Source organism: Lissotriton helveticus, chromosome 11, assembly GCF_964261635.1.
Source record: "Lissotriton helveticus chromosome 11, aLisHel1.1, whole genome shotgun sequence".
Taxonomy (NCBI): domain Eukaryota; kingdom Metazoa; phylum Chordata; class Amphibia; order Caudata; family Salamandridae; genus Lissotriton; species Lissotriton helveticus.
In genome coordinates this window covers 1,151,258,573-1,151,286,527 of record NC_136072.1, presented here as the reverse complement: position 1 = coordinate 1,151,286,527, position 27,955 = coordinate 1,151,258,573, and the positions used below count along the sequence as shown (strand labels likewise).

The 27,955-nt window shown below is 48.7% G+C and overlaps 1 protein-coding gene across 4 annotated transcripts in view; it reads right to left on the bottom strand.

Moving 5' to 3' along the window:
- GNB1L (G protein subunit beta 1 like) overlaps positions 1 to 27,955 on the bottom strand; it is a 501,997-nt gene that overhangs the window by 23,692 nt on the left and 450,350 nt on the right. For all 4 annotated transcript variants that reach the window (XM_078667934.1, XM_078667935.1, XM_078667937.1 and 1 more), the window contains one exon: positions 17,534 to 17,749. In XM_078667934.1, coding sequence (XP_078524060.1) covers positions 17,534 to 17,749 — 216 coding nt within the window. The remainder of the gene's footprint in view (positions 1 to 17,533; positions 17,750 to 27,955) is intronic.

The following is a 27,955-nucleotide window of genomic DNA, read 5'->3' as shown; positions in this document are numbered from 1 at the left end:
CCCACTTGTCAGAGGTGATGTTGCGCCAGTGGGGGAGATGATGGTGAATTCTACCGCCCACTGGCGTTTGATGGCCCTGAAAGTCCGGACTAGGAAGGCTTTGCAGTGGATGCTGCGGGGGTGGCAGTGGACTGACCCGCCCGCTGGCCCCTTCAACCGCCTCCCCGGTTCACACGTCTGCGGCCGCGCTGATGTTGTTGTTGCGGCAGCCTGTGGCTCTGGAGTGAACCTGGTGGGGCACCCCTTCCTTGGCCACAAAAGGAGCGAAAGGCAGACGGCGGAGGAGGCCAGTGGCTGACATGACCAAGGACTTGGTTGTAGCCTGGGAGTCCTTAAAGCGCTCCAGCGCACTATCTGCCTTATGGCCACAAAGGCGAATGACATCAAAGGGCATGTCCATCAGACTGTTCTGGACATCCCCTGAGAAGCCAGTTGTCCTCAGCCAGGCTAAGCACCACCGTCGTGGAAAATGCCCTGCCCAGCAAGTTGGCGGTGTCAAGCCCACAACGTATGGGGAACTTAGCTGTGTCTCTGCCAGCCGCAATAGCTTGGGAGTTTACTGTCTGGGCCTCCTGCGGACAGTTAGGTAGCACCCGCGCAACCGTGTCCCACACAGAGATGGAATAACGGCCCAAGAGGCATGCGGTGTTCACCGGCTGCAGCCGTAAGCTGACAGATGAAAACAGCTTCTTGCCAAGCTGCTACAGCTTCTTGGATTCCCTATCCAGAGGGGCCGAAGGGATCATGCTCTGGGAAGCAGAGGCATGGACAACCAAGCTCTCAGGGATGGGGGTTGAGAGAGGAAGAGGGAGTCGCCCGGAGCCGGGCGATGGCGTCAGGCCATGTTCCTGTCCACAGGAGCCCTTGTGTTGGGCCGGGACCAGGTGCCCAAAAGAACGTCAGACAGCGCTTCATTAAAGGGCAGCAAGGGCTCCGAAGAGGTTGCCGCCGGCTGGAGCACTTCTGTCAGGAGGTTAGTCCTGACGGCCACTGTAGGGAGTTCGAGGTGGAAGGCCTCGGCTGCCCTACGCAACACAACTGCGTAACTAGCTCCCTCCTCCGTAGCCACGGTAGGAGGAGACAGCATGCAAAGGTAAAGTGAGGTGTCCTGACCACTGGCATCCCCCAAATCCTCTGCCCAGTCCAGATCATAAGCACACTTGTGCGAGAGTGTCCTCAGACCCCTCCCAGTCCTCCGAAGTCTGTGGAACAGGCTGAAAATAAGGAGGATAGACATAGGGAAAAAGGGCCCCATCGGCGTCGGAATCAGCGCCGATGCAGCACCGTGTCCGGTTCAGGGCTGAAACTGGGGACGATTTCCCCCCGAGGAGCGGGCGACGTCGGTGGTGGTGCCGGTGGTGTCAAGGTTGGTGGAGGCATCATTAGGTCACCAAGATCCGATCCTGGATCCCAGGGGGTCATGCTGCACCGGGGCCGCCGGCGACACTGGGCCCGGAGCTGCCGGCGATGAAAGGACAGGACCCCAGTCGGGCCCGCGAGGCCCGTAGGCGCACCGGCAGGTCCAGATGGCCCAAAGAGTCAGGCCATGGCAGCAAGAAACTCTTGCACCTGAGCAGGTGCCACCGATGGACCCGGAAAGGGCGGGTAGGCCGGCAAAACATCGCAGGCTCTGCAGGAGCCGCGGGGGTGGCACCACCTGCACCCTCAGCTGTGTTGCGAGACGGGTGAGGGGAAGTCGAGGAGCGACGACGCTTCATCGACTTCTTTTTGGAATGCTTAGACTTACCTGACCCTGAGTGCAACGACTTAGATCCAGAAGAATGATGGTGACGGCTCCGCAACCGGACCTTGAGTGGCGCTAAGCCGACTGCCGGACTTCCAGCAACTTTCGGGACCACACCCGCAAAGTCTTCGGCGCCATGGCCCAGCAGTCGGGGCACGACTTGGAGTCGCGGTTGCGCCCCACGCAGTAAAGACACACGTGGTGTGGGTCCGTCACCGACATCATGCGGTGACAGTCCCCACAGTTCTTGAAGACGGGCATCCCTACGACACCAGGAGTCGATCGACTCGAGAAAATAAGACAAAAGGCCTCGAAAAAACTCAGTCAAAAAGTGACTAGGGGTACTAGCTCTTCCCGGATCTGCGCTTGCTGGCGCGGAAAAAGAAAGAACTGACGTCAGAGAGCATGGGTGGGTCTAAGGAGCTCCAGCAACATCATCCTGGCCCCGACGCCAACTACGCACGCGGAGCCGCACGACGACGCCTACCGACACGCAGGGGTACTGCTGACAAAAACTTTCTGGATCCAGTCTGACGCCTGGGGGTAATTCTAAGGTAAGGAATCTATCACTACGTGTTTCTTTCCGGACCGGGTGGTTACATGCCTTCTCACTACTAGTAGTAGGTGCCCCCTTGCCATGGGTAGTCACGGGCGGTGTTGAAAGTTCCCCAGACACACAAGAGTCACTTACAAGATAAACAAGCATTGAAAATGCAATAGGTCTCGCAGCATTAGAGTTAGTGCTTTTAGAATTGTTTATGGGTTTTTTTTGTAAATCTATAGCATTTTTGTTTCCTGTAGCCAATGCTAAAGAATTTCAAAAAAAAAAAGCCATAAACATTTTTAAAAGCTCTGAAATGCAGTCTGAAATGCTGGATATATATTCAGTACAGATACACTATATTGTTAATGAAGACATAGGATATAATATGTTGTACTGTATACACACAATTAGATGGGAACGTGCTGTGTGTGTCAGCGATTGAAAGAGACTGCACTCAGAGTTGCTGTGCGCATCAGTAAACACCATACACATATACAATAGCACCACACCCAAACAGAGCCTCTCTCAGTCTGGTAGTGTCCCCAGGGCCAGAAGGGTCTTCAACCCATGCTGTCTCCCCTGGACATCATGCTTGGGGACTTTAGGGCTCTGATGCTAAAAAAATAAATATATAAATATTAAAGGATTTATGAAGTCACGTCACGTGCGGGCGCCCAGACTAGCAGTGTGTTTCAATAAAAGAGCCTGCGGCATGCTGAATTGGTTTCTATAGGTGGTCTTCATAATAATAGCTGACTGGCGTCCTCCCCCCATCCCCGCCTAAACCCAGAAGCCCCTCTTCATCCGCTAAGGAAGTGGTGAATAAAAAAAGTGAAATTACGGCCAGCGCAAGCCATGAATAAAAAAAGTGAAATTACGGCCGGCGCAAGCCATGAATAAAAAAAGCGAAATTACGGCCGGCGCAAGCCATGAATAAAAAAGTGAAATTACGGCCGGCGCAAGCCATGAATAAACAAGTTAAAAAACAAGAAGTGGGCAAAGAGGTGTCACCAGGGAGACGGGGAGAGGAAGGAAGAAGAGGGAACGTGGAAGGAAAGTGAATGCAGCAGGGGGCGGAGCGGATCGCTTTGAAGTACGTTTTCACAGATACATGGAAAATCACTAATTCCTGCACATTACAGGGGGAGCGGATCCCTTTGAAGCATGGCCTCGCGGCCGTGAAAGAAGTGTGTGTTAATTAGGGGGAGGAGAAGTGAGGCCGAGTGCGCTGGGGAAGCAACAGCAACAGATGCTTTAATTTGAAGCTCTCGGAGGCAGGCGGCTCGGATGATAACACCGGAGGGTGGTGGCAGTTATGCCAGTGAGTGCTGGGAGCACTGGCTGTGATGCTGGTGGCAGCAATGCTGACGGCACTGGCGCTGCTGCTGGCGAAGCTACCACGGATGCTTGCTCCAACACTGTTGATCCTGGTAGCACTGTTTATGGTATAGCTAGTACTGCTGGCAAAGATGCTGGGGTACTGGAGGTACGGATGGTGGCAGCACTGCTGGTGATATAGGCAGTAAGGCTGGCGGTAGGGGTGCTGGTGGCACTGACAACGATGCCGCTGATGGTAAATATGATAAGGGCAGTGATGCTGTGGAATACATACGGAGAATCCTGCTGAGAGGTATCTGAAGGGTAGATGTACTGGCAGTGAGGCTTGCATGCTGGTGGTCGTGGCACCGATAATACTGCTGAGAGGCGTCTGAAGAGCAGTGGTACTGGCAGCGAGGCTGTGGAATAAATACTGATAATACTGCAGAGACATATCTGGAGGGCAGTGCTACCGGCAGTGAGGCTTTCGGCAGCGACAGTAACAGTGAGGATTGCACGCTGGAGTCAGCGGCACAGAAAATACTCCCGAGAGGCAGTGGTACTGGCCTCAATGAAAGCATGCTGGCTCCTCTGATAGTAGTGGTACCGGTAATGCTGCTGAGAGAGATGACCGGAGTAGTGTTACTGGCAGTGACGGAGTTGGCAGCAGTAGAAGAGAAGCGTGCACTGCCGGCAGTGGTACTTCTGAGAAAAAGCATTAGGGCAGTGGTAAAGGCAGTGACGTGTTTGGCAGTGGTAGTACCAGCAGAGGTGTGTGCATGCTGGTGCAGGTGGCAGTCGCACTGCTGAGGGAGATGGCAAGGGCAGCGGTGCTGCCAGTGAGGCGTGCATGCTGGGGGCAGTAGTTGTGGTACTGATAATACTTCTGTGAGACATCGTAAATACAGTGGTACTCGAGGTGACGCCGTTGGTACCGATAGTGGTAGTACCGATGCTTGCATGGTAGTGGTACTGCTAGTAAGGGCAGTGGTACGGGCAGTGATGCTTTTGGCATTGACAGTACTAGCCGCGATGGTGGCAGCAGTACTGCTGAGAGAGATCGTAAGTGCAGTGGTACGGGCAGTGACGCTTTTGGCAGCGTGATAGTAATAGCGGTGGCAGCAGTACTGCTGAGAAAGATGGTACGGACAGCAGTACGGGCAGCGGCGCTTTTGGCAGCAAGAGTAGTGGGAGCAACGCTTGCAGCGCTGGCGGCGATGCTGCTGGCAGTGATGGGGATGACTCCGGTGCCAGTAATGACACTGACATCCAGGGAGACTGGCAAAGGGTGGGGGTGAGGCGGGGGGGAGGTACTCACGTGGGCTTCTGTGGGAAAATTAAGCCCTCGGCCCCCAGCGCGCACAGGGACAGCAGCAGGACCATGGCCGCCAGCGAATAAGTGCAGGAAGAGACGCGGCTCAGAGACCCCGGCAACGTCATCTTTCCAACAAGAGCAAAGAACAACAAGCCTTTCACCGTAACACGGCTGGCAGGGGAGGGGGCGGAGAGGGGAGAGGTGCGACACGGCAGTAGGAGGAGGAGGGGGGAGGAGAGTAGGGGAGGCACGGCCTAGCGGCAGGCAGGCAGGGGAGGAGAGGAGGAGGGGGGAGGAGAGTAGGGGAGGCACGGCCTAGCGGCCGTGCAATCAAGTAGTGAGGGGGCGGAGCTGGGGGAGGCTGTGAGAGAGAGTAGGCAAGGCAGGCGGCTGGGGGCATGTGCACGCGCTTTTAAGCTCAATGCACATGCGCATTGAGCTTAAAAGTCACGGGCACTGCAAGGAATCGCCACGATTCCTTGCAAGTTAGATAAAGTCTGGATGAGCCCCTATAGTCTCGCTTGCTCGATGCGCATGCGCATCGACAGGCGAGACCTAAAAGGCGAGAGGGTTGGGGACGGAGGTCCCAAGGTATCCGCCTGGTTCTTTCCCCTGTCAGCACAGGGCGAGTACTCGCGGCCATTTCTACCCCATCTAAAGCCTGGGGGTCAACCCCCCCAGAAAGGCCTGCTCCGCCCGCACGCAGCCGCTGATTGTTACAAATGGCGAGTGGCACGCGGCGCGGCGGCCCTTCAAAGCCAGCCTTGCCTCACGCACCTGGAATGTAGGGCGTCCATGTGGTCCGCATTAATAACGCTACAGCGGGAACGCGGGGAAACCGGCCCCTCTGACGGGTTCCAGAGCCCGTGGGGGAGAGACATTTACTTACGTTATTAATAGGTTAATTCTGGGGATTAAATGAAAAATGATTAGCGCTGGCTCATAAAACGCCAAGTAATGGCAGCTTTCACGGAGCGGCCCGGCCCGAGCGCGCGTTATCGAAGACGGCCACTTAAGGCTCAGAGGCCCCTGGGCAGAAACTCTGCCCTGAAGCAACAACTGCCCGGATGCATTCTGCACCAGCTGCATGTGATAGAAAGGTGTTTGCACAAAATGGAGAAAATAAACAGTCGAAGGGAACATCTATCTATCGAACATATCTGCAGATGCACGAAAGTGTAATAGACATTTATTTAACATTGATCCTGGTAAGAAGAATTTAAAACGTGGAGTGTCAGATGCCCCCCCGACCCCCCCCCCACAACCCTTATTCGGAAAGTTGCATATTCCTACATAAAGGCTCATGTCAGAGGAAGTGCTTCCCTAAAGTGCTTCGTGTGATGTCATCTCATGCACGTGCATGCTTCCACGTTTAAGAACGATAATGGTTGTATCGGCCATTTCAAGCAGTCCACTGGAATAATGCGATTCTGCAGCGTTTTCCACATAGTTATAGCTTTGCAACACTTGCCACATAATCCACCATCTTCTGCATAATTTTTGTGCAACAAAAATTGTTTCATGCTCTGACAGATGAACAGTTACTATAAACACTGTCAAACACGTCGCCACAGGCCTTTTGTCGCGAGAAGGCTGATCACATTTCAGCTGCCGAGTGTTGAACTTAGATTTAAACTGATGTGAAATTTGTTCTTATAAACTGATAAAATGTGTAAAAAATGACGAGCTAAATAAAACTGATTGAACATGTGCTGCAGTACGCCACACAATTCGCCTTTTCGCAGTATAATTTAGTGAACACAGCTGCTTAATTTGCCCCCACCCCGCCCCCACTCCCATAATTCCAGTGGTCCTGCTTTAGAGTAAACAGCATCCCACCTCTGAGCCAGGGAGCTGGTACAAACTCATTTTAGCTAATTTTACCGTGAAGCTCACTGCGCTACGGGGCTTCCAGGGTGTTGGGAAAGGGTTTTTTCCTAACATTAAGAACATACTCTTTTTCCTTAATGTCCGATACCAGTAAAGAAGGGCGACGGATGGGCCAGGTCTCACGTGACGTATAGTTCCCTTGGGAGCAGCTTCCATAAATTGCACCGGGCTCTAACGCAGCGCTAATTTCCGCAGGGCGCTGTGTTCCATGCTGTGGGCGCTATATTAAATATAGCGCAAAATCTGCGGTGCTATTCACCACTCCGGAGCAAACTTTTCAACAGACTCCATTTTTGGCAAAGTACATCTCCTGAGTGTGAAACGAGGTGAACAGAGCGGTGGTTCGCTCACCAATGTGCCCCTTGCGCGCCGTGTTATGATTGGACCACACACCCATCTTCTCTTACGTCTAGTTGCAGCAAGAAGAGTCTAGGGAGGAAAGGTGCAAGAGTGGGGAGAGAATAAAGGACTCGTCCACCCCCACGCTTGTGCGTAATCTTTGGGTACTTCAGAGTGCAGAAGGGGAGTAAACTCGATGTCCACTCTTAGGGGAAAACACGGTTCGGAGTGAAGCGAATATTACGCATAGAAGAAAGCCTTCGAGGTTGATCTCTCTGACCCTTGCATTAATGTGCGGAACGATCAACAGTCCAGAGGCAAAGAATGTGGAGACATAGTCAAGACTTTACTATGCAAAGTGTGTGTCATACACACCAAGTCACCAAAATAGCAGAAGTGACATCGAACACCCTTTCACTCCTCAAAACCACCACACCAAGTCACCAAAACAGCAGAAGTGACATCAAGCACCCTTCGCTCCTCGAAAAAAACACACCAAGTCACCAAAACAGCAGAAGTGACATCAAGCACCCTTTCACTCATTGAAAGCACCACACAGTCACCAAAACAGCAGAAGTGACAACAAGCACCCTCTCACTTCTAGAAAACACCACACGAGTCTCCAAAACAGCAGAAGTGACAACAAGCACCCTCTCACTTCTAGAAAACACCACACGAGTCACCAAAACAGCAGAAGTGACAACAAGCACCCTCTCACTTCTAGAAAACACCACACCAAGTCAGCAGAAGTGACATCAAGCACACTTTCGCTCCTCGAAAAAAACACACCAAGTCACCAAAACAGCAGAAGTGACATCAAGCACCCTTTCACTCATTGAAAGCACCACACAGTCACCAAAACAGCAGAAGTGACAACAAGCACCCTCTCACTTCTAGAAAACACCACACCAAGTCAGCAGAAGTGACATCAAGCACACTTTCGCTCCTCGAAAAAAACACACCAAGTCACCAAAACAGCAGAAGTGACATCAAGCACCCTTTCACTCATTGAAAGCACCACACAGTCACCAAAACAGCAGAAGTGACAACAAGCACCCTCTCACTTCTAGAAAACACCACACCAAGTCAGCAGAAGTGACATCAAGCACACTTTCGCTCCTCGAAAAAAACACACCAAGTCACCAAAACAGCAGAAGTGACATCAAGCACCCTTTCACTCATTGAAAGCACCACACAGTCACCAAAACAGCAGAAGTGACAAAAAGCACCCTCTCACTTCTAGAAAACACCACACGAGTCTCCAAAACAGCAGAAGTGACAACAAGCACCCTCTCACTTCTAGAAAACACCACACGAGTCACCAAAACAGCAGAAGTGACAACAAGCACCCTCTCACTTCTAGAAAACACCACACCAAGTCAGCAGAAGTGACATCAAGCACACTTTCGCTCCTCGAAAAAAACACACCAAGTCACCAAAACAGCAGAAGTGACATCAAGCACCCTTTCACTCATTGAAAGCACCACACAGTCACCAAAACAGCAGAAGTGACAACAAGCACCCTCTCACTTCTAGAAAACACCACACCAAGTCAGCAGAAGTGACATCAAGCACACTTTCGCTCCTCGAAAAAAAAACACCAAGTCACCAAAACAGCAGAAGTGACATCAAGCACCCTTTCACTCATTGAAAGCACCACACAGTCACCAAAACAGCAGAAGTGACAACAAGCACCCTCTCACTTCTAGAAAACACCACACCAAGTCAGCAGAAGTGACATCAAGCACACTTTCGCTCCTCGAAAAAAACACACCAAGTCACCAAAACAGCAGAAGTGACATCAAGCACCCTTTCACTCATTGAAAGCACCACACAGTCACCAAAACAGCAGAAGTGACAACAAGCACCCTCTCACTTCTAGAAAACACCACACGAGTCTCCAAAACAGCAGAAGTGACAACAAGCACCCTCTCACTTCTAGAAAACACCACACGAGTCACCAAAACAGCAGAAGTGACAACAAGCACCCTCTCACTTCTAGGAAACACCACACCAAGTCACCAAAACAGCAGAAGTGACATCAAGCACCCTTTCACTCATTGAAAGCACCACACAGTCACCAAAACAGCAGAAGTGACAACAAGCACCCTCTCACTTCTAGAAAACACCACACGAGTCTCCAAAACAGCAGAAGTGACAACAAGCACCCTCTCACTTCTAGAAAACACCACACGAGTCACCAAAACAGCAGAAGTGACAACAAGCACCCTCTCACTTCTAGAAAACACCACACGAGTCTCCAAAACAGCAGAAGTGACAACAAGCACCCTCTCACTTCTAGAAAACACCACACGAGTCAACAAAACAGCAGAAGTGACATTAAGCAGCCTCTCATTTCTAGAAAACACCACACCAAGTCAGCAGAAGTGACATCAAGCACCCTTTCGCTCCTCGAAAAAAACACACCAAGTCACCAAAACAGCAGAAGCGACATTCGGCACCCTCTCACTTCTAGAAAACACCACACCAAGTCACCGAAACAGCAGAAGTGACATCAAGCACCCTTTCACACCTCGAAAACACCACACTAGTCACCAAAACAGCAGAAGTGGCATCAAGCACCCTTCACTCATTGAAAACACCACACTAAGTCAACAAAACAGCAGAAGTGGCATCAAGCACCCTTTCACACCTCGAAAACACCACACTAGTCACCAAAACAGCAGAAGTGGCATCAAGCACCCTTCACTCATTGAAAACACCACACTAAGTCACCAAAACAGAAGAAGTGACATCAAGCACCCTTTCACTCCTCGAACACACCACACGAGTCACCAAAACAACAGAAGTGGGATCAAGCAACCTTCACTCATTGAAAACACCACACAGAGTCACCAAAACAGCAGAGGTGACATCAAGCACCCTGTCACTCCTCGAAAATACTACCACGTGTCATCAAAACAGGAGAAGTGACATCGAACACCCTTTCACTCCTCAAAACCACCACACCGAGTCACCAAAACAGCAGAAGTGACATCAAGCACCCTTCGCTCCTCGAAAAAAACACACCAAGTCACCTAAACAGCAGAAGTGACATCAAGCACCCTTTCACTCATTGAAAGCAATACACGAGTCTCCAAAACAGCAGAAGTGACAACAAGCACCCTCTCACTTCTAGAAAACACCACACGAGTCTCCAAAACAGCAGAAGTGACAACAAGCACCCTCTCACTTCTAGAAAACACCACACGAGTCACCAAAACAGCAGAAGTGACAACAAGCACCCTCTCACTTCTAGAAAACACCACACCAAGTCAGCAGAAGTGACATCAAGCACACTTTCGCTACTCGAAAAAAACACACCAAGTCACCAAAACAGCAGAAGTGACATCAAGCACCCTTTCACTCATTGAAAGCACCACACAGTCACCAAAACAGCAGAAGTGACAACAAGCACCCTCTCACTTCTAGAAAACACCACACGAGTCTCCAAAACAGCAGAAGTGACAACAAGCACCCTCTCACTTCTAGAAAACACCACACGAGTCAACAAAACAGCAGAAGTGACATTAAGCAGCCTCTCACTTCTAGGAAACACCACACCAAGTCACTAAAACAGCAGAAGTGACATCAAGCACCCTTTCACTCATTGAAAGCACCACACCGAGTCACCAAAACAGCAGAAGTGACAACAAGCACCCTCTCACTTCTAGAAAACACCACACGAGTCAACAAAACAGCAGAAGTGACATTAAGCAGCCTCTCACTTCTAGAAAACACCACACCAAGTCAGCAGAAGTGACATCAAGCACCCTTTCGCTCCTCGAAAAAAACACACCAAGTCACCAAAACAGCAGAAGCGACATTCGGCACCCTCTCACTTCTAGAAAACACCACACCAAGTCACCGAAACAGCAGAAGTGACATCAAGCACCCTTTCACACCTCGAAAACACCACACTAGTCACCAAAACAGCAGAAGTGGCATCAAGCACCCTTCACTCATTGAAAACACCACACTAAGTCACCAAAACAGAAGAAGTGACATCAAGCACCCTTTCACTCCTCGAACACACCACACGAGTCACCAAAACAACAGAAGTGGGATCAAGCAACCTTCACTCATTGAAAACACCACACAGAGTCACCAAAACAGCAGAGGTGACATCAAGCACCCTGTCACTCCTCGAAAATACTACCACGTGTCATCAAAACAGGAGAAGTGACATCAAGCACCCTGTCACTCCTCGAAAACACTACCACGAGCCACCAAAACAGCAGAAGTGACATCAAGCACCCTTTCGCTCCTCAAAAACACCACACTGAATCACCAAAACAGCAGAAGTGACATCAATGACCCTTTCGCTCCTCGAAAACACCACACTAAGTCACCAAAACAGCAGAAGTGGCATCAAGCACCCTTCACTCATTGAAAACACCACACTAAGTCACCAAAACAGAAGAAGTGACATCAAGCACCCTTTCACTCCTCGAACACACCACACGAGTCACCAAAACAACAGAAGTGGGATCAAGCAACCTTCACTCATTGAAAACACCACACAGAGTCACCAAAACAGCAGAGGTGACATCAAGCACCCTGTCACTCCTCGAAAACACTACCACGAGCCACCAAAACAGCAGAAGTGACATCAAGCACCTTTTCGTTCCTCGAAAACACCACACAAGTCACCAAAACAGAAGAAGTGACATCAAGCACCCTTTCACTCCTCGAACACACCACACGAGTCACCAAAACAACAGAAGTGGGATCAAGCAACCTTCACCCATTGAAAACACCACACAGAGTCACCAAAACAGCAGAGGTGACATCAAGCACCCTGTCACTCCTCGAAAATACTACCACGTGTCATCAAAACAGGAGAAGTGACATCAAGCACCCTGTCACTCCTCGAAAACACTACCACGAGCCACCAAAACAGCAGAAGTGACATCAAGCACCCTTTCGCTCCTCAAAAACACCACACTGAATCACCAAAACAGCAGAAGTGACATCAATGACCCTTTCGCTCCTCGAAAACACCACACTAAGTCACCAAAACAGCAGAAGTGGCATCAAGCACCCTTCACTCATTGAAAACACCACACTAAGTCACCAAAACAGAAGAAGTGACATCAAGCACACTTTCACTCCTCGAACACACCACACGAGTCACCAAAACAACAGAAGTGGGATCAAGCAACCTTCACTCATTGAAAACACCACACAGAGTCACCAAAACAGCAGAGGTGACATCAAGCACCCTGTCACTCCTCGAAAACACTACCACGAGCCACCAAAACAGCAGAAGTGACATCAAGCACCTTTTCGTTCCTCGAAAACACCACACAAGTCACCAAAACAGCAGAAGTGGCACCAAGCACCCTTCACTCATTGAAAACACCACACCAAGTCACCAAAACAGCAGAAGTGGCATTAAGCACCCTTTCGCTCCTCGAAAACACCACACAAGTCACCAAAACAGCAGAAGTGGCATCAAGCACCCTTCACTCATTGAAAACACCACTCCGTGTCACCAAAACAGCAGAAGTGATATCAAGCACCCTTTCACTCCTAGAAAACACCACACTGAGTCACCAAAACAGCAGATGTGACATCAAGCACCCTTTTGCTCCTCGAAAACACTACATGAGTCATCAAAGCAGCAGAAGTGACATCATGCACCCTCACTCCTCGAAAATACCACTCTGTGTCACCAAAAAAGCAGAAGTGGCAGAAAGCACCCTTTCACTCCTCAAAAACACCTCACGAGTCACCAAAACAGCAGCAGTGACAACAAGCACCCTCTCACACCTAGAAAACACTGCACCGAGTCACCAAAACAGCAGAAGTGACAACAAGCACCCTCTCACTCCTAGAAAACACTGCACCGAGTCACCAAAACAGCAGAAGTGACAACAAGCACCCTCTCACTCCTAGAAAACACTGCACCGAGTCACCAAAACAGCAGAAGTGACAACAAGCACCCTTTCATTCTTTGAAAACGCCACAGGGTTGACACTTTGTCCTATGCTTGTCCTCTCAAATGCCTCTTTTTGGAGAGGATGGGCAAAGAGTGGATACTACTAAAAGGATAGAGAGTTCCAAGACTCCTGTTCACTTTATGTCTCTGTTATGTATGTATTCAATGTATGTGTAATGTGTTTAGGTCGAGCCTGCTTGGCGCATGCACTGCCGTGAGGCATGCAGTATTGGAGTATTGACTTGACGCCCGCCCTCTCTCCACCCATATTCTTAATTGGCTTGTGTCATTGGCTTTCCTAAACGCTGTCTTGCGATTCATTATTAGGCTTGTTAGTCCCTCCTTGGTACCGCCTTGTCTGTATTTGTTACCTCCCATAAGGACTGAACCTTTACTTCTCTTGTTACACGGTCTGCTTAATAAGTGGGTGAGCACTATTTTATTAAATGATTTGGCCCTATTCCATCCACTAACTCGCAGCCGCTTTTATTTTATTTACTATTGGCGAGCACGCGCACAATTTTTTATTTATTTATTTTAGCAGTGAGGTCCTTTTTAAGTATAGGGCCGCGCTTACTTAGTTTTTAATTTATTTCCTTTTTATTTTATTTACTAGCACCCATGCAGCACTTTCACATTCATGAAGGCCGAGCGCCTTTCTTTAGAAAAGTCTTGTCTAAACAAAGGTGGGCAACACTGAAGTAAAAGCGCGGCATGGGCGCTTTTAACACCCCCAAAAAAATCAGTTTGGCAACTTGACAAACGGGTGCCTTTTTTTGGTCAAAGCCCCCGTGCCATGGTTTCACTTTAATGTCGGCCACGCCCATTTCGCCACGCCCCTTTCTTTAGACGCAGCTTGTCTAAAAAAAGGAGTGTGAAAGCTCTGCATGGGCCTCGTAATTTGCAATGCAATAGGTCTCTATTTGGCAAGAGTTTAAGCTATTGCATTGCCAATAGCTTAAACTCTCGTCAATGCGAGCGAGACCTATTGCATTGCAAATGCTTGTTTTGTTATTGAAATTGGGTTCCTTCCAGACACATATTTGGCTGCTCAAGGTCACCTTAGGACTTGGTAGAAATTGATATTTGACAATACAATTCTAAACAAACCCTTAAAAATCTATATCTTACTGCATACTTGGGGCGGATTAAAAAGGAGCAAAACTGGGTGTATCAAAGCCCAAATATGTGCTTCATTAATTACACCTGAAGGAGACCAATCAAGTGAAAGTAAATTATTCCTGTATACCGAACTGGCTAAGTGGGGACCCAACTCTTGGCTTTACAGAAGGTGATAAAAAAGGGACAAAACTCTAGGTCGGTGCTTCCCAAGCTTTTTAAAACCACAGCACCGAGACCGCCCTCATCGCAGCCACCGACGACATCCGAGCCCTTCTCGACAACGGGGAAACAGCGGCACTCATTTTCCTGGACCTCTCCGCCGCGTTCGACACTGTCTGCCACCGCACCCTAGTCCAACGCCTCAGCAACACCGGCATCCAAGAAAAGGCACTGAAGTGGATCACCTCGTTCCTCGCTGGAAGAACACAGAGAGTCCGCCTCCCCCCGTTTCGCTCCGAGGCCACCGAAGTCATCTGCGGCGTCCCGCAAGGATCATCACTCAGCCCCACCCTCTTCAACGTCTGCATGAGACCTCTCGCAGCCATCGCACGCCAACACAACATCATCTCCTACGCCGACGACACCCAGCTGATCCCGTCCCTCACCAACAACCCCGCCACCGCCAGAACCAGCCTCCACGAAGGGATGAAAGACGTCGCCGAGTGGATGAAGAACAGCCGCTTGAAACTGAACTCAGACAAGACGGAAGTCCTCATCCTTGGACCATCACCATCCGCCTGGGACGACTCCTGGTGGCCCCCAGCCCTGGGCACCGCCCCCAATCCGACAGACCACGCACGCCACCTGGGCTTCATCCTGGACTCCTCCCTCTCGATTACCAGACAAGTCAACGCCATCTCCTCTTCCTGCTTTCACACCCTTCGCATGCTCCGCAAGATCTTCTGATGGATCCCGATCGAAACCAGGAAGACGGTCACCCAGGCCCTCGTAACCAGCCGGCTGGACTACGGAAACACCCTCTACGCCGGAATCACAGCCAAGCTACAGAAAAGACTACAATGCATCCAGAACGCCTCAGCCGACTCATCCTGGACATCCCTCGACGCAGCCACATCTCCAGCCACCTGAGGAACCTGCACTGGCTCCCGGTCAATAAGAGGATCACCTTCAGGCTCCTCACCAACTCACACAAGTCTCTCCACAACCTAGGCCCCAAGTACCTCAACGACCGCCTGACCTTCCACACGCCCACCCGCCAGCTACGGTCCGCCAGCCTCGCCCTCGCCGTCGTACCACCGGAGGCAGATCCTTCTCCTACCTGGCAGAGAAAAGACATGGAACTCCCTCCCCACCCACCTTCGGCTGACCCAGGACCACCTCGCCTTCAGGAGACAACTCAAGACCTGGCTGTTGGAGCAGTAGCGGCCCCCTTCCCCCAAGCGCCTTGAGACACTACCGGGTGAGTAGCGCGCTATACAAGTGTTTGATTGATTGATTGATTGATTGATTGATTGATTGACAACCCACTTTTTAGAATGACAAACTTTCACAACCCACATAGCTTTAATGGAGATTAGGCAGAAAATTCTTTAATGCAAATGAAGCATTGTGTGGCTGCGCCATGTCATTTAGAGACAGCGCATTTTCCATTGAAATGGCCACTAAATTTGCACAGACATGCTATAAACTATATATATTGTACATAAATGATGTCTGGAAATCAGGTTTAAGTGAATATATACCATTTGTGTATCACCATGTAAAGTTTCTTGACATGTTTTGATCTTATTAAAATCTTTGTTTCCATCACACTTCAGAATTTTATTAAAAATGTGCTCCCTTTTTGCTTTCCTCACTGCTGAATGCATACCGTTCCTTTACATGTATTTATTTTTTGATGTATTACAAAAAAATGGCATTTCTACAGTGTTTCATTTCACAATCTGTGTACCTCAGGAAGATTGCCACATAATTCACTTTATTTTTTTTTCTCTGACTGCAAACTGAGAGAAGTTTGTAATCACCAATCCTCATGTTAAAAAAATAAGATAAGTAGCAGTTTGGGAAACACTGCTCTAGGTTCAAGCGCCTTGAGACCCTCCCGGGTGAGTAGTGCGCTATACAAATGCTATGATTGATTGATTGATAGGTGGTGGTTCTAGTAGTGGGTGAAGCCCTAAGAAAATGTTTATTTCTATGGAGTTAAGAGTAGAATTTAAAAGACTGCAAATGGTATCAGATTATATATCTAAACCAAATTACAATTGTACTGAACAACGGGTTCACTAAGTTTAAAACATAATAACACAGAATTACACCTACGGTTAGAATGCATTTCTGATGTTAGAGGAATTGATAAGTACTCATAAAACTTAGAAAATAGTCACAGCTTGGAAAATAGCCAATAGTTTTTTTTGCACTAAGCGAAATCTGGGTCTACAGTTCCACTTAAGGAAATGTTACAGCACTATTCAAATCAATTTTACATTTTTGTTTTTTTCTCTACAGGGAATACTTTCTCTTCATCCTCCACAGATTTTAAAGGTGTTCACGCCCGTTTCCACCTGTAAGCTGCCTTACTACTTCCTCTTGCCATCTCTGACCACTTTAGGGTGTTAATGCACTTCCACGAGCTTTCTATAGCCCCACACACGTGTGAGTCTGCGGGGCTCACCTGCTTTGAAGGTTTATCCGACCCGAGACTCCCACAAACGCCCCCTGGCTCACGAGAACATGTGCTCGTGTGCTCCATGTATGTGAACCCACGTTTGCACACCTAAGTGCTGCACAAAGCGCTCCCCAACAGGGCGTCACCTCGAGCAGCAGAAGAAGCAGGTGGCCAGCAAATGCCGAATTGTGGAATGTGTTTTAGTTCTACAGCTGTGCACAAGATCTGAGGAAAAGAGGGAAAAACCAAACCGCAATACAAAGTCATTTGACAAGAGCTATCTTGCCAGCTGCAGAACTTGGCAACCCAGAAAGCAGATGTGCATTTTAAACAAATACTGAACAAATGAAGACGTGGGCTGACCGGGGCAGGGCTACACACGCATCCCTGGACGAGCGCCGCCATTTAATCAAAGTCTGAACAGCATTAACCTGGACAGGTCTCTGCGGTGTCGGTCTCACTGCATGGGCCAATGTTTCACACATTCCGGCTCCGTCCCTGGGGATGGGGAGAGATAAGGCAGGGGTCGAGCGCACCTTGGCACCTGTCTCGCCTGACATCTGACGGTAAGCAGGGGGCGCTGCTGTAGCCCTCTTTGACTGATGACCGGGGTCTAAAGCACTTCTGGATAAACACTGGCCCTGCCTATCAGGAGGAAGCAGGGGGCGCCTGTCAAGGACGCTACTGACCTCTAGGCGCTGCTGCTCATCCAAGCGCCAGATGCTGAGCGCTCTGTCGGAGGAGGCTGAAACGCCTCGCGCCCTCTCCGGGTCGAAGTGCAGGCACATGACGGGGTCCTGGTGGCACGAGAGGCGGCTCAGGGCCCTCTTTTCAGCGATGCTCCAGAGGCTGAGGGACCCGTCCTCATAACCAACCAGCAGCCACGGGGAGGAGCCTGAGGACGGCTGTTAGAATGAAAACAACATATACTTTATTTAAAAGAATATTAATAATTAAAAAATCTATATACATAAACACACACACAGATATATATATATATATATATATATATATATATATATATATATATATATATATATATATATATATATATATTATATATATATATACACACAGATATATATACACATATATATATATAATATACATTTATTATATATATATATATCCTCCATGTTTTAAATGAAACATTGCTTCAATTCTAAACGTCGACAGTTGAGGAACATTAACCACGTGCACCACACTTGCGTCAAGATATGCAGATATGTTTCCTCAATCCTGTGTGATTAAACATATTGACGTTTTATGACGTTTCCACCATGTTTCTCCTTATTCATTTGCAAGATTATGCTAATCGAATTAGAGCTTCTAACAAAATATCGTCGGCAAAACGTACTTCAGCAAGATTTTCTACCCATTAATAAATGATTTGGCAAACAAATATTTATCCACTGAATAACAGAGCTAGGAAAATGAATGAAAAAAAAATCGTAATTGGTTTCACGTTGCAGGAGTTTAGAAATGGTGAATGTGCTTATTAAACAGTAAAAACAATATATAAGATTCAATATTTTTCCTGGAGAAACAACAACCTCACCTTTCTTCAGAAAGAAAATGATGTGTACTGTAAATTCTAATGTTTGCACGAGTTCTTCCACGGAATACTCGACTTGATAAATTCACAGATCTAACTTTGCTCAGAGAATATTTGCAAATTGAAAACACAAACTGCGCCCCTGCAGGGAGCCCTGCGCACGCGCTCATTCAGTTTGTAAACTGGGTCATGCGTATAATGCCCCCACCCCCCATCCGTGGCAATGCCATCAGTGGAACACATTCCTAGCAACATCAGACCAGGCGAACAATACCAGGTACACATGACAAGGACATGTGCAGCAGCAAAACGTGTAGCAGGTGGACATAACAGGGACACGAGTAGCAGGTACACATGCCAAGGACATGTATAGCAGCTAGACATGACGGACATGTGCAACAGGTACACATGCCAAGGACATGTGCAACAGGTACACATGCCAACAACACGTGCGGCAGGTACACATTGGTAGCAGGTGGACATAACTAAGACGTGTTGCAGGTACACATGACAAGGACATGTGTAGCAGGTAGACATGACAGGCACCTGTGCAAAACAGGTAGACATGATAGTGGAATGTGCAACAGGAAGACATGACAGGCGCATGTGTAGCAGGTAGACATGTGTAGTAGATAGACTCAACAGGGGCATGTGTAGCAGGCAGCCATGACAGGGGCATGTGTAGCAGGCGGCCATGACAGGGGCATGTGTAGCAGGCGGCCATGACAGGAGCATGTGTAGCAGGCGGCCATGACAGGAGCATGTGTAGCAGGCGGCCATGACAGGAGCATGTGTAGCAGGCGGCCATGACAGGAGCATGTGTAGCAGGCGGCCATGACAGGAGCATGTGTAGCAGGCGGCCATGACAGGAGCATGTGTAGCAGGTAGACACAACAGGGACATGTGTAGCAGGTGGACACAACAGGGACATGTGTAGCAGGTGGACACAACAGGGACATGTGTAGCAGGCAGCCATGACAGGAGCATGCGTAGCAGGTAGACACAACAGGGACATGTGTAGCAGGCGGCCATGACAGGGGCATGTGTAGCAGGTAGACATGACAGGGGCATGTGTAGCAGGTAGACATGACAGGGACATGTGTAGCAGGTAGACATGACAGGGGCATGTGTAGCAGGTAGACATGTGTAGTAGATAGACTCAACAGGGACATGTGTAGCAGGTAGACACAACAGGGACATGTGTAGCAGGTAGACACAACAGGGGCATGTGTAGCAGGCGGCCATGACAGGGGCATGTGTAGCAGGCGGCCATGACAGGGGCATGTGTAGCAGGCGGCCATGACAGGGGCATGTGTAGCAGGTAGACACAACAGGGACATGTGTAGCAGGCGGCCATGACAGGAGCATGTGTAGCAGGTAGACACAACAGGGACATGTGTAGCAGGCGGCCATGACAGGGGCATGTGTAGCAGGTAGACATGACAGGGGCATGTGTAGCAGGTAGACATGACAGGGACATGTGTAGCAGGTAGACATGACAGGGGCATGTGTAGCAGGTAGACATGTGTAGTAGATAGACTCAACAGGGACATGTGTAGCAGGTAGACACAACAGGGACATGTGTAGCAGGTAGACACAACAGGGGCATGTGTAGCAGGCGGCCATGACAGGGGCATGTGTAGCAGGCGGCCATGACAGGGGCATGTGTAGCAGGTAGACATGACAGGGGCATGTGTAGCAGGTGGACACAACAGGGACATGTGTAGCAGGCGGCCATGACAGGGGCATGTGTAGCAGGTAGACATGACAGGGGCATGTGTAGCAGGTGGACACAACAGGGACATGTGTAGCAGGCGGCCATGACAGGGGCATGTGTAGCAGGTAGACATGACAGGGGCATGTGTAGCAGGCGGCCATGACAGGGGCATGTGTAGCAGGTAGACATGACAGGGGCATGTGTAGCAGGTGGACACAACAGGGACATGTGTAGCAGGTGGACACAACAGGGACATGTGTAGCAGGCGGCCATGACAGGGGCATGTGTAGCAGGTGGACACAACAGGGACATGTGTAGCAGGCGGCCATGACAGGGGCATGTGTAGCAGGTGGACACAACAGGGACATGTGTAGCAGGCGGCCATGACAGGGGCATGTGTAGCAGGTGGACACAACAGGGACATGTGTAGCAGGCGGCCATGACAGGGGCATGTGTAGCAGGTAGACATGACAGGGGCATGTGTAGCAGGTAGACACAACAGGGGCATGTGTAGCAGGCGGCCATGACAGGGGCATGTGTAGCAGGTGGACACAACAGGGACATGTGTAGCAGGTAGACACCAAGAACCCAGAAGGCACCAGACTCGGCTTCCAGGAAGGAATGAGTAACGTGGCAGCCCTGATGCAGGACAGCTGCCTGAAGCTCAAATCTGAGAAGACCAAGGTCCTCGTCCTTGGACCCTGCACCTCAGCCTGGGACAACACCTGGTGGCCTCCCGCCCTCGGGAGCCCACCCGGCCCGACATCAGACGCTCCCAAATGCTTTACACGTTCAGGAAGGATCTCGAGACCTGGCTCTTCGACTGACCCGAACCTGTCCCCGCCCCCAGCGCCTTGAGACCCTCACAGGTGAGTAGCATGCTTTAACCCCTTGCATGCTGCCGCGATTCTGCGCCTGTGCGGCAGAATCGCGAGTGGGCAGGTTTCTTCTGACAGCCCGCCTCAAACAATTTGTTTTCAGATTCTTTATAGACCAGATATGCTATACCTACACCAATACTAGTGCTGTTATTTTGTAGCAAAGTAATACTTACTCAACTCATGCCCAGGCCGTTCGTGTTAGCGGCGAAGCCCGTTACTCATCGTATTTTATTGTCAACCCCTAGGAACATCGTTACTAGTTTGAAAGACTCCTGCATTGCTTAACACACCTTAATCACATAGTTTATGTAACATGCTCTAATTTTTGCTTCTTTTAACCCACAACCCACGCAGCACACAAGGAAATTCCTTGTGAGATACCTGCCGGGTATCGAAGTAGATAGAGAAACCCAACTAGGCTGAGTTTCTGCAAATATGGTTGTGTTCCACCAGATGTCCCTGTGTAATCCTCACGATAATACGTTTGCGAGAGTCACCCACATGGCACTCACGTTACATATGTTTTTAGTCATCACCACTGTGTGCTGTAAGCTTGTCACACAGGGAACACAAGAGTTTGGTTTATACTGGTACATCTGATTCTAATAACTGTCTGAATTCCTTTACCAGGTTGGTCATATGCTATCAGGTACTACACATAGTATTTGTTAGGATGGCTTAAAAGGGTAGATCACAACATACAATCACCCACGTGTTGATAGATTTTATTTTATTAGGTCTTGACGAATCACCACCAGATTGTTTAACTACCAGTCCACAAACATGTTGACCGCATAATAGAGTGTCCTACCTGAGACATAATCTCAGACATGCGCTTTTCTTTCTTTTAATCAGGGTGAGAGACACATTGATTAAAATAGTCTTCGCTGGTACTCCCTTACCATGTGTAGCAGGTAGGCATGACAGGGACATGTGTAGCAGCACACAGACACGGCATGGGAAAGTGTGGCAGGCAGACACGACAGGGGAATGTGTAGCAGGTAGACACGAAAGGGGCATGTGTAGCAGGTAGACATGACAGGGACATGTGTAGCAGGCAGACAGGGCAGGGACATGTGTAGCAGATAGACATGACAGGGACATGTGTAGCAGGTGGACACGACAGGGACATGTGTAGCAGGTAGACACGAAAGGGGCATGTGTAGCAGGTAGACATGACAGGGACATGTGTAACAGGTAGACACGACAGGGACACGTTTAGCCGGTGGACGTGACAGGGACATGTGTAGCAGGAAGACGTGACAGGGACATGTGTAGCAGGTAAACATGACAGGGGCACGTGTGGCAGGTAGGCATGACAGGGACATGTGTAGCAGGTAGACACGAAAGGGGCATGTGTAGCAGGTAGACATGACAGGGACATGTGTAGCAGGTAGACACGACAGGGACACGTTTAGCAGGTGGACGTGACAGGGACATGTGTAGCAGGTAGACGTGACAGGGACATGTGTAGCAGGTAGACATGACACGGGCACGTGTGGCAGGTAGACGTGACAGGGACATGTGTAGCAGGTAGACATGACAGGGGCACGTGTGGCAGGTAGACGTGACAGGCACATGTGACTGAGGTACGGAAAGATGAATTTTCTCCAGAATGGTTATCTAGAAGCTGTTTGACACGTGACATCTCTGACACAGATCTAGCTGCATTTTAAGGCCTCCCACTAGTTTGCTTCCAAGATGATAAAAATAATACTGTTTCAAAAACATCACAATGAAGTAGCAATAAGAAAAGTGTAGGGGGTTCATGATGAGTGTTGTTGCTCACCCAACCTATGGGCGAGACCCAAAGAGGGGGGCCCTTCAGGGTGATAAGTGTGGTTCTGAAATTCTGGACCCTACTGTTGTCCCGGTATCGAGGTCCGATACCCGTGTCCCGAAACATCAACGTACCATGACGAATTTGGTGTCGACGAACCGATAATGATTAGGACATCATTTCTATGCATTTGCGTCATGATCGAGACATGCTAACACCCCTGAATCGTAGTTTCCGTCCCGACCCCTCAGACTCCATTTTGTAAACGGTATCCATCTTGTGTCTTGCCCTCATGATAAGTCAATTAAAGGTCGAGCTTGATCTAAAAGGACACGTCCACCTTCCCTGACTCCCCCCTGACCTGTCCCAACTGACTCCCTTGCCTCCAGCCAAACCTGTTTGGGCAGCTCCTCGCCCAGTGGCCTAATACGATAGCATCAATGCATAACATGCCCCAAACCATTCACTACATCCAGATCATGTTTTCTACACACACGCCTGTCCGCGTTCCCTGTTTATGGCCAGTTTTATGACTAGGAGGTGCCTTCTTTTATTGGGGCTTCACCGATATCTGATGGGAGTTCCGGGCTTGGCTGGGTAATCTATCACGAATTGGACATCTAAAATACGGGCTTGCCTACATGACTTCGCTCTTTTGTATTGTCGTAGAAATATGTATATAGCCATATCGTAAACTCAAGAATTCTTGCTTGCAGCTATTATTTTTGTATATAAGGAGAAGGCTGGTTCTGTAAAAACGAACAGTCTCCTGAGAACACATGACCCGTGTTTGTCATGCTTCTAGGACACCTGTTACTTGGTAGCTGCCAATAAAACTTGATCTCTGACTGCGACTAGAAGACTCAGTGTTTCTGTGGTCCGGAACAAGGGAGAACTCAGAGGTCTTCGGGTGTTATCCCCTGGCACCAAACGGGTTCCTAAAAACCCGTTACCTCAGTTGGCGCCCAACTCGGGGCGGTATCAAGCGGCGACGGTCCAAGCCAGATGTTCGTGAGGAGCTTCGTGTGAAAATTCCATAGGACGGCCAGCCACTTCAGCGACCCCTGTATGTCGACGTGGTTCCAAAGGTCTTTGCTGCGAGGTTCCCCGCGTCCCGACGGCTACGAAGGACTGCTGCCCTGCCTATCGCCTTGTTTTGGACCCAGTGATCCTTGGTAGAGCGAAACGATAGACGAGTCTTCTAGCGACGTCACCGATCTTCAAATACTTCAGTTAAGTATAAGTGGAGCGTCTCCCAGTCCTTAGTTTGTCCTTAGTTTTTGGTATCCTTGAGATACGCTTTGATTTGGTACTTGCAAGCCCCAAAGCCGAAGGACTTGTGTATTCACGAGAAATATCGTAACAGATAATCCTTTGAAGTTTGAAGCTAGACTAGTGAGCGAAGATGCCTGGTTTTAGCAGACTTGGAAACTTGTTTTGTCTTGGTTATAGTAAGGACTCCCGATTAGAGGATTCCTGTCCGGTTCCTCCGATTGGAATTCCAACATATGAGCTCTATGTAAAGCATGGCGTAGGTCCTATCACATATAATGAAGTGTGGATAAAATACACCCGCAAGGATGGTGTTTTAAAATGGCCCCAATATGGTAGTTTCGACTCAGAAATATTAGATAACCTAGAGGTCAAATTATTCAAGAGAAAAGCCCGGCCGGCGATGTTTGACTTTTTCCGCTTATGGCGCAAAGAAGCCAAACAGAAAGAAATAAAATTAGCAAAAAGAAATAAAAGAGGTATGTCAATGGTGCAAGCTGCCGTTGCATACAGGGATAACGAGGAAGAGCAGGAAAACGAACAAATACTTAGGAGCAAGAAACTAGCAGTAGATAAATGCTACCCGATGTTACCAAATGAGGGACAAGGTCAAGAGGAGAGATCCGAGAAAGATCCATTAATGTCCCACTTGTTAAGCTCACCTCCACCGTATGCGTTAGACGCTACTACAACGCCAAAGCATTTTACTATACCGCGCCCCGGCGCACGTAACCCAGCTCTTGCACGAACGCCAGCTCCTCTTCAGCTGGTTTCTACTTCTCCGGCGCAGCCTTCTCAAGGGCCGCCATCTTTGCTACATACTCCATCTACTTCTACGACTTTGCCTACAGCTCCAGCTTGTCTATGATACTACGTCTGCTACTACTTCAACTTCCTCTGCTATTGCCTCTACTTCTTCTTTGCCTCAGCCTGTTTTTTCCGAGGCACTTACTCCTCCGCAAGGTTCTCCTTCTATTAGACAAAGAGTGACAGGTACCGTCACTAGTCTATTTTTACCTTTCTTTGGGTCGCCTAAAACAACGCCTAAAACAGAACATAGACAGTCCCGTAGTCAACTGCCTGATTACGAGGAAAGAAAAGTGCTGAATGAACTAGCACGCCAATGGATTACGGATACTGTTAGATATGATGTTCAGTCTGTTATGGAAGTTTTCCGTCAATGGAATGCACCCACTCAGAGATACGTATTTGAAGAGATGTGTGTATATCTGGGCGAAGATTTGGAGACGAATGATCCCAAATACACAATGAACGAACTATGGCGTACACGCTTTAAGTTCCATGAAGGTATGATTACAGGCGCAGATGTTGAGAAAGCGATAGAGTTGTTGTTCTCTTATAGGAGTAAGGGAAACGTCTCTAGATCATGCCACGAAGACGATGCACCAGGTGGGAAAAGAGCGAGACAGTACCCCATGAGAGAGGTTCCTCCGGTTTGGAGGGAAGGTGATGCGAATGCGAATCCACCAATTCTGCCTCATTTCCAGCGTGTATGGGTACATGTCCCCTGGAAAAGATCCGAAGTCTTAGCACTCAAGCAGACACTGCCTGATCCTCGTAAAAACCCGACTGGGTATTATAAGGAGTTATCACAAACTGCAAGCTCATGTATAATGAATTTAGCGGATATAGACATGTTGTTTGGGAACGTTGTTCCACATCCATTATGGAGCAAAATACGTCATACGAACCATGACCAAGAACTAGGTGACTCATGGGCGAACATTGCCGCTATAGATGCTAGACAAATTGGTGGTTCTAAACCTGAGCCGTTAATAGCTGAACTTCCCGGTAGAATTATCGCGTACATGAAAACCATAATGCCTGAAGTACGCGTAAACTGGGACAAGCTATCTGCGTGCAAGCAGAAGAAAGATGAGAATGTGTCTGACTTTTTCACAAGATTTGAGGAGACTTTCACCGATCATAGTGGTCAGGATATGGCTACCGAGGGTGGCCAAAGATTGTTTGTAGACAAATTTGTACATAATTTAATCCCTGAACTGTGTAATAAACTGAAAGATTCAGAGAGTGCTTGGGCTGTCTCTACGTCAGCGCAAATTTTAGCTACAGCCCAGTACTATGAAAATAGGCGCAAAGACGAGCTAGATAAAGTCGACAAAAAGACAAAAGATTTAAAAACTAAAGTTCTTCTCCAGCAAGCCTATCCGCCTCGTACGGCTAGTCAGCCCAATTATCAACAACAACAGCAGTATTCGAGAAACGCGCAAGGAAACGAGTTTTCCCATCAGCGTATTGCTTATGGCCCGAATCAATGTGCGTATTGCAAGGAAGAGGGTCACTTTAAAGGTAATTGTCCGGCTCTTGCGCGACGTCTGAGCGGTGCTTCAGGTGTAAGGGGAAGAGGTGTTCAACATGCCCCTAGAGGTAGGGGCCGTGGAAATTTCACCCAGAATACAACTTCTTTTCCGCCTCAGAATTCGATGAACAGCTTTGACCAACAGAATAATGCATCGTCTAGGTCAGCTCAGTACTATGCTGACGACTATTACACCGAACACGAAAATGAGGGTAACGATTGCTAGGACAGCCATGGACAAAGCGAGGGAGTTGTTTCAGTTCCAGTAGATCAGAATGGACCTTATGTCAAGGTAATTGCCTCAGGAGTGTCAGAGACATTTCTGCTGGATACTGGTGCTACAAAAAGTTCTATCATGCACTCGAAACTTCCTGGCGCACCTTTGTCTGGCGAAATGAATGTTTCAGTAGGTTTCTCTGGCGCCCCTGTTAGAAACCCGATCTCTAGTCCTATATCTCTTTCTATTGGCCCATGCGAATTAGAAGCACCCCTCATTCTTACAACAGGTTGCGGTGAAAATTTGTTAGGTTTGGATTTGCTAAAAAGGTTATATGCGACTTTGTACTGTTCCCCCTTGGGAGTACAACTTACTTTAGGTAAGAAAGTCATTTCTCCAATGTATTTGTCAAAGGACAATATTCCGACTGAATTGTTATCACTTAATGATATACTTTGGGCTAATGGCTCTAATGATGTAGGTCGTTTGGAGATAGCACCGTATGTCATAACATTGAAAGCCAACGTTAGGTTGCCACGTATTCCCCAATACAAAATATCTAGCGAATGTGAAAAGGCGTTATTGACGATTGTTTATGACTTGATTGATAAAGACGTCATCGAAGAAACAACAGGAAATGTTTGTAACAGTCCAGTTCTGCCCGTCTTAAAGCGTACTGATCCTTTACAACCGCCTGTGTATAGGTTCGTCATCGACCTCAGAGAAGTGAACAAGATAGTTATCCCACAGTTTCCAGTTGTCCCCGACATTACTGCTTTATTGACGATGGTTCCAGCTTCAGCAGCTTGGTTCTCGGTGATTGACCTGAAGAACGCTTTCTTCAGCATCCCGATTGCTGAGGAGAGTAGAGATATTTTTGGATTCAATTTAGGAGGACGAAGCTTCCGCTTCAAGTGCGCTCCTCAAGGCTACTGCGAAAGCCCATCAATATTCAGTCAGGCCCTGAAAACACAACTAGACACGATTATTCTACCGAATGGTTCAACTCTGATTCAGTACGTAGACGATCTGCTGATCGCTGCAGACACTGAAGAAATTTGCAAACGAGCTACGCTGTCATTATTGCATCACTTATGTAACATGAAGCACAAAGTCTCTCTCTCCAAACTACAATTTTGTCGACAAGAAGTTACGTACCTAGGTAACATCTTGTCGAAGGAGGGAAGGAGACTGACACCAGAAAGAATACAGGCAATTGCAGAACTGAGTGCCCCAAGGACACAGAGAGAGGTTCGAGCCTTCTTGGGCATTACATCGTACTGTAGACAATGGATACCGAATTTCTCACTACTAGCCAAACCCTTGCTGGCACTACTCTGTAAAGACA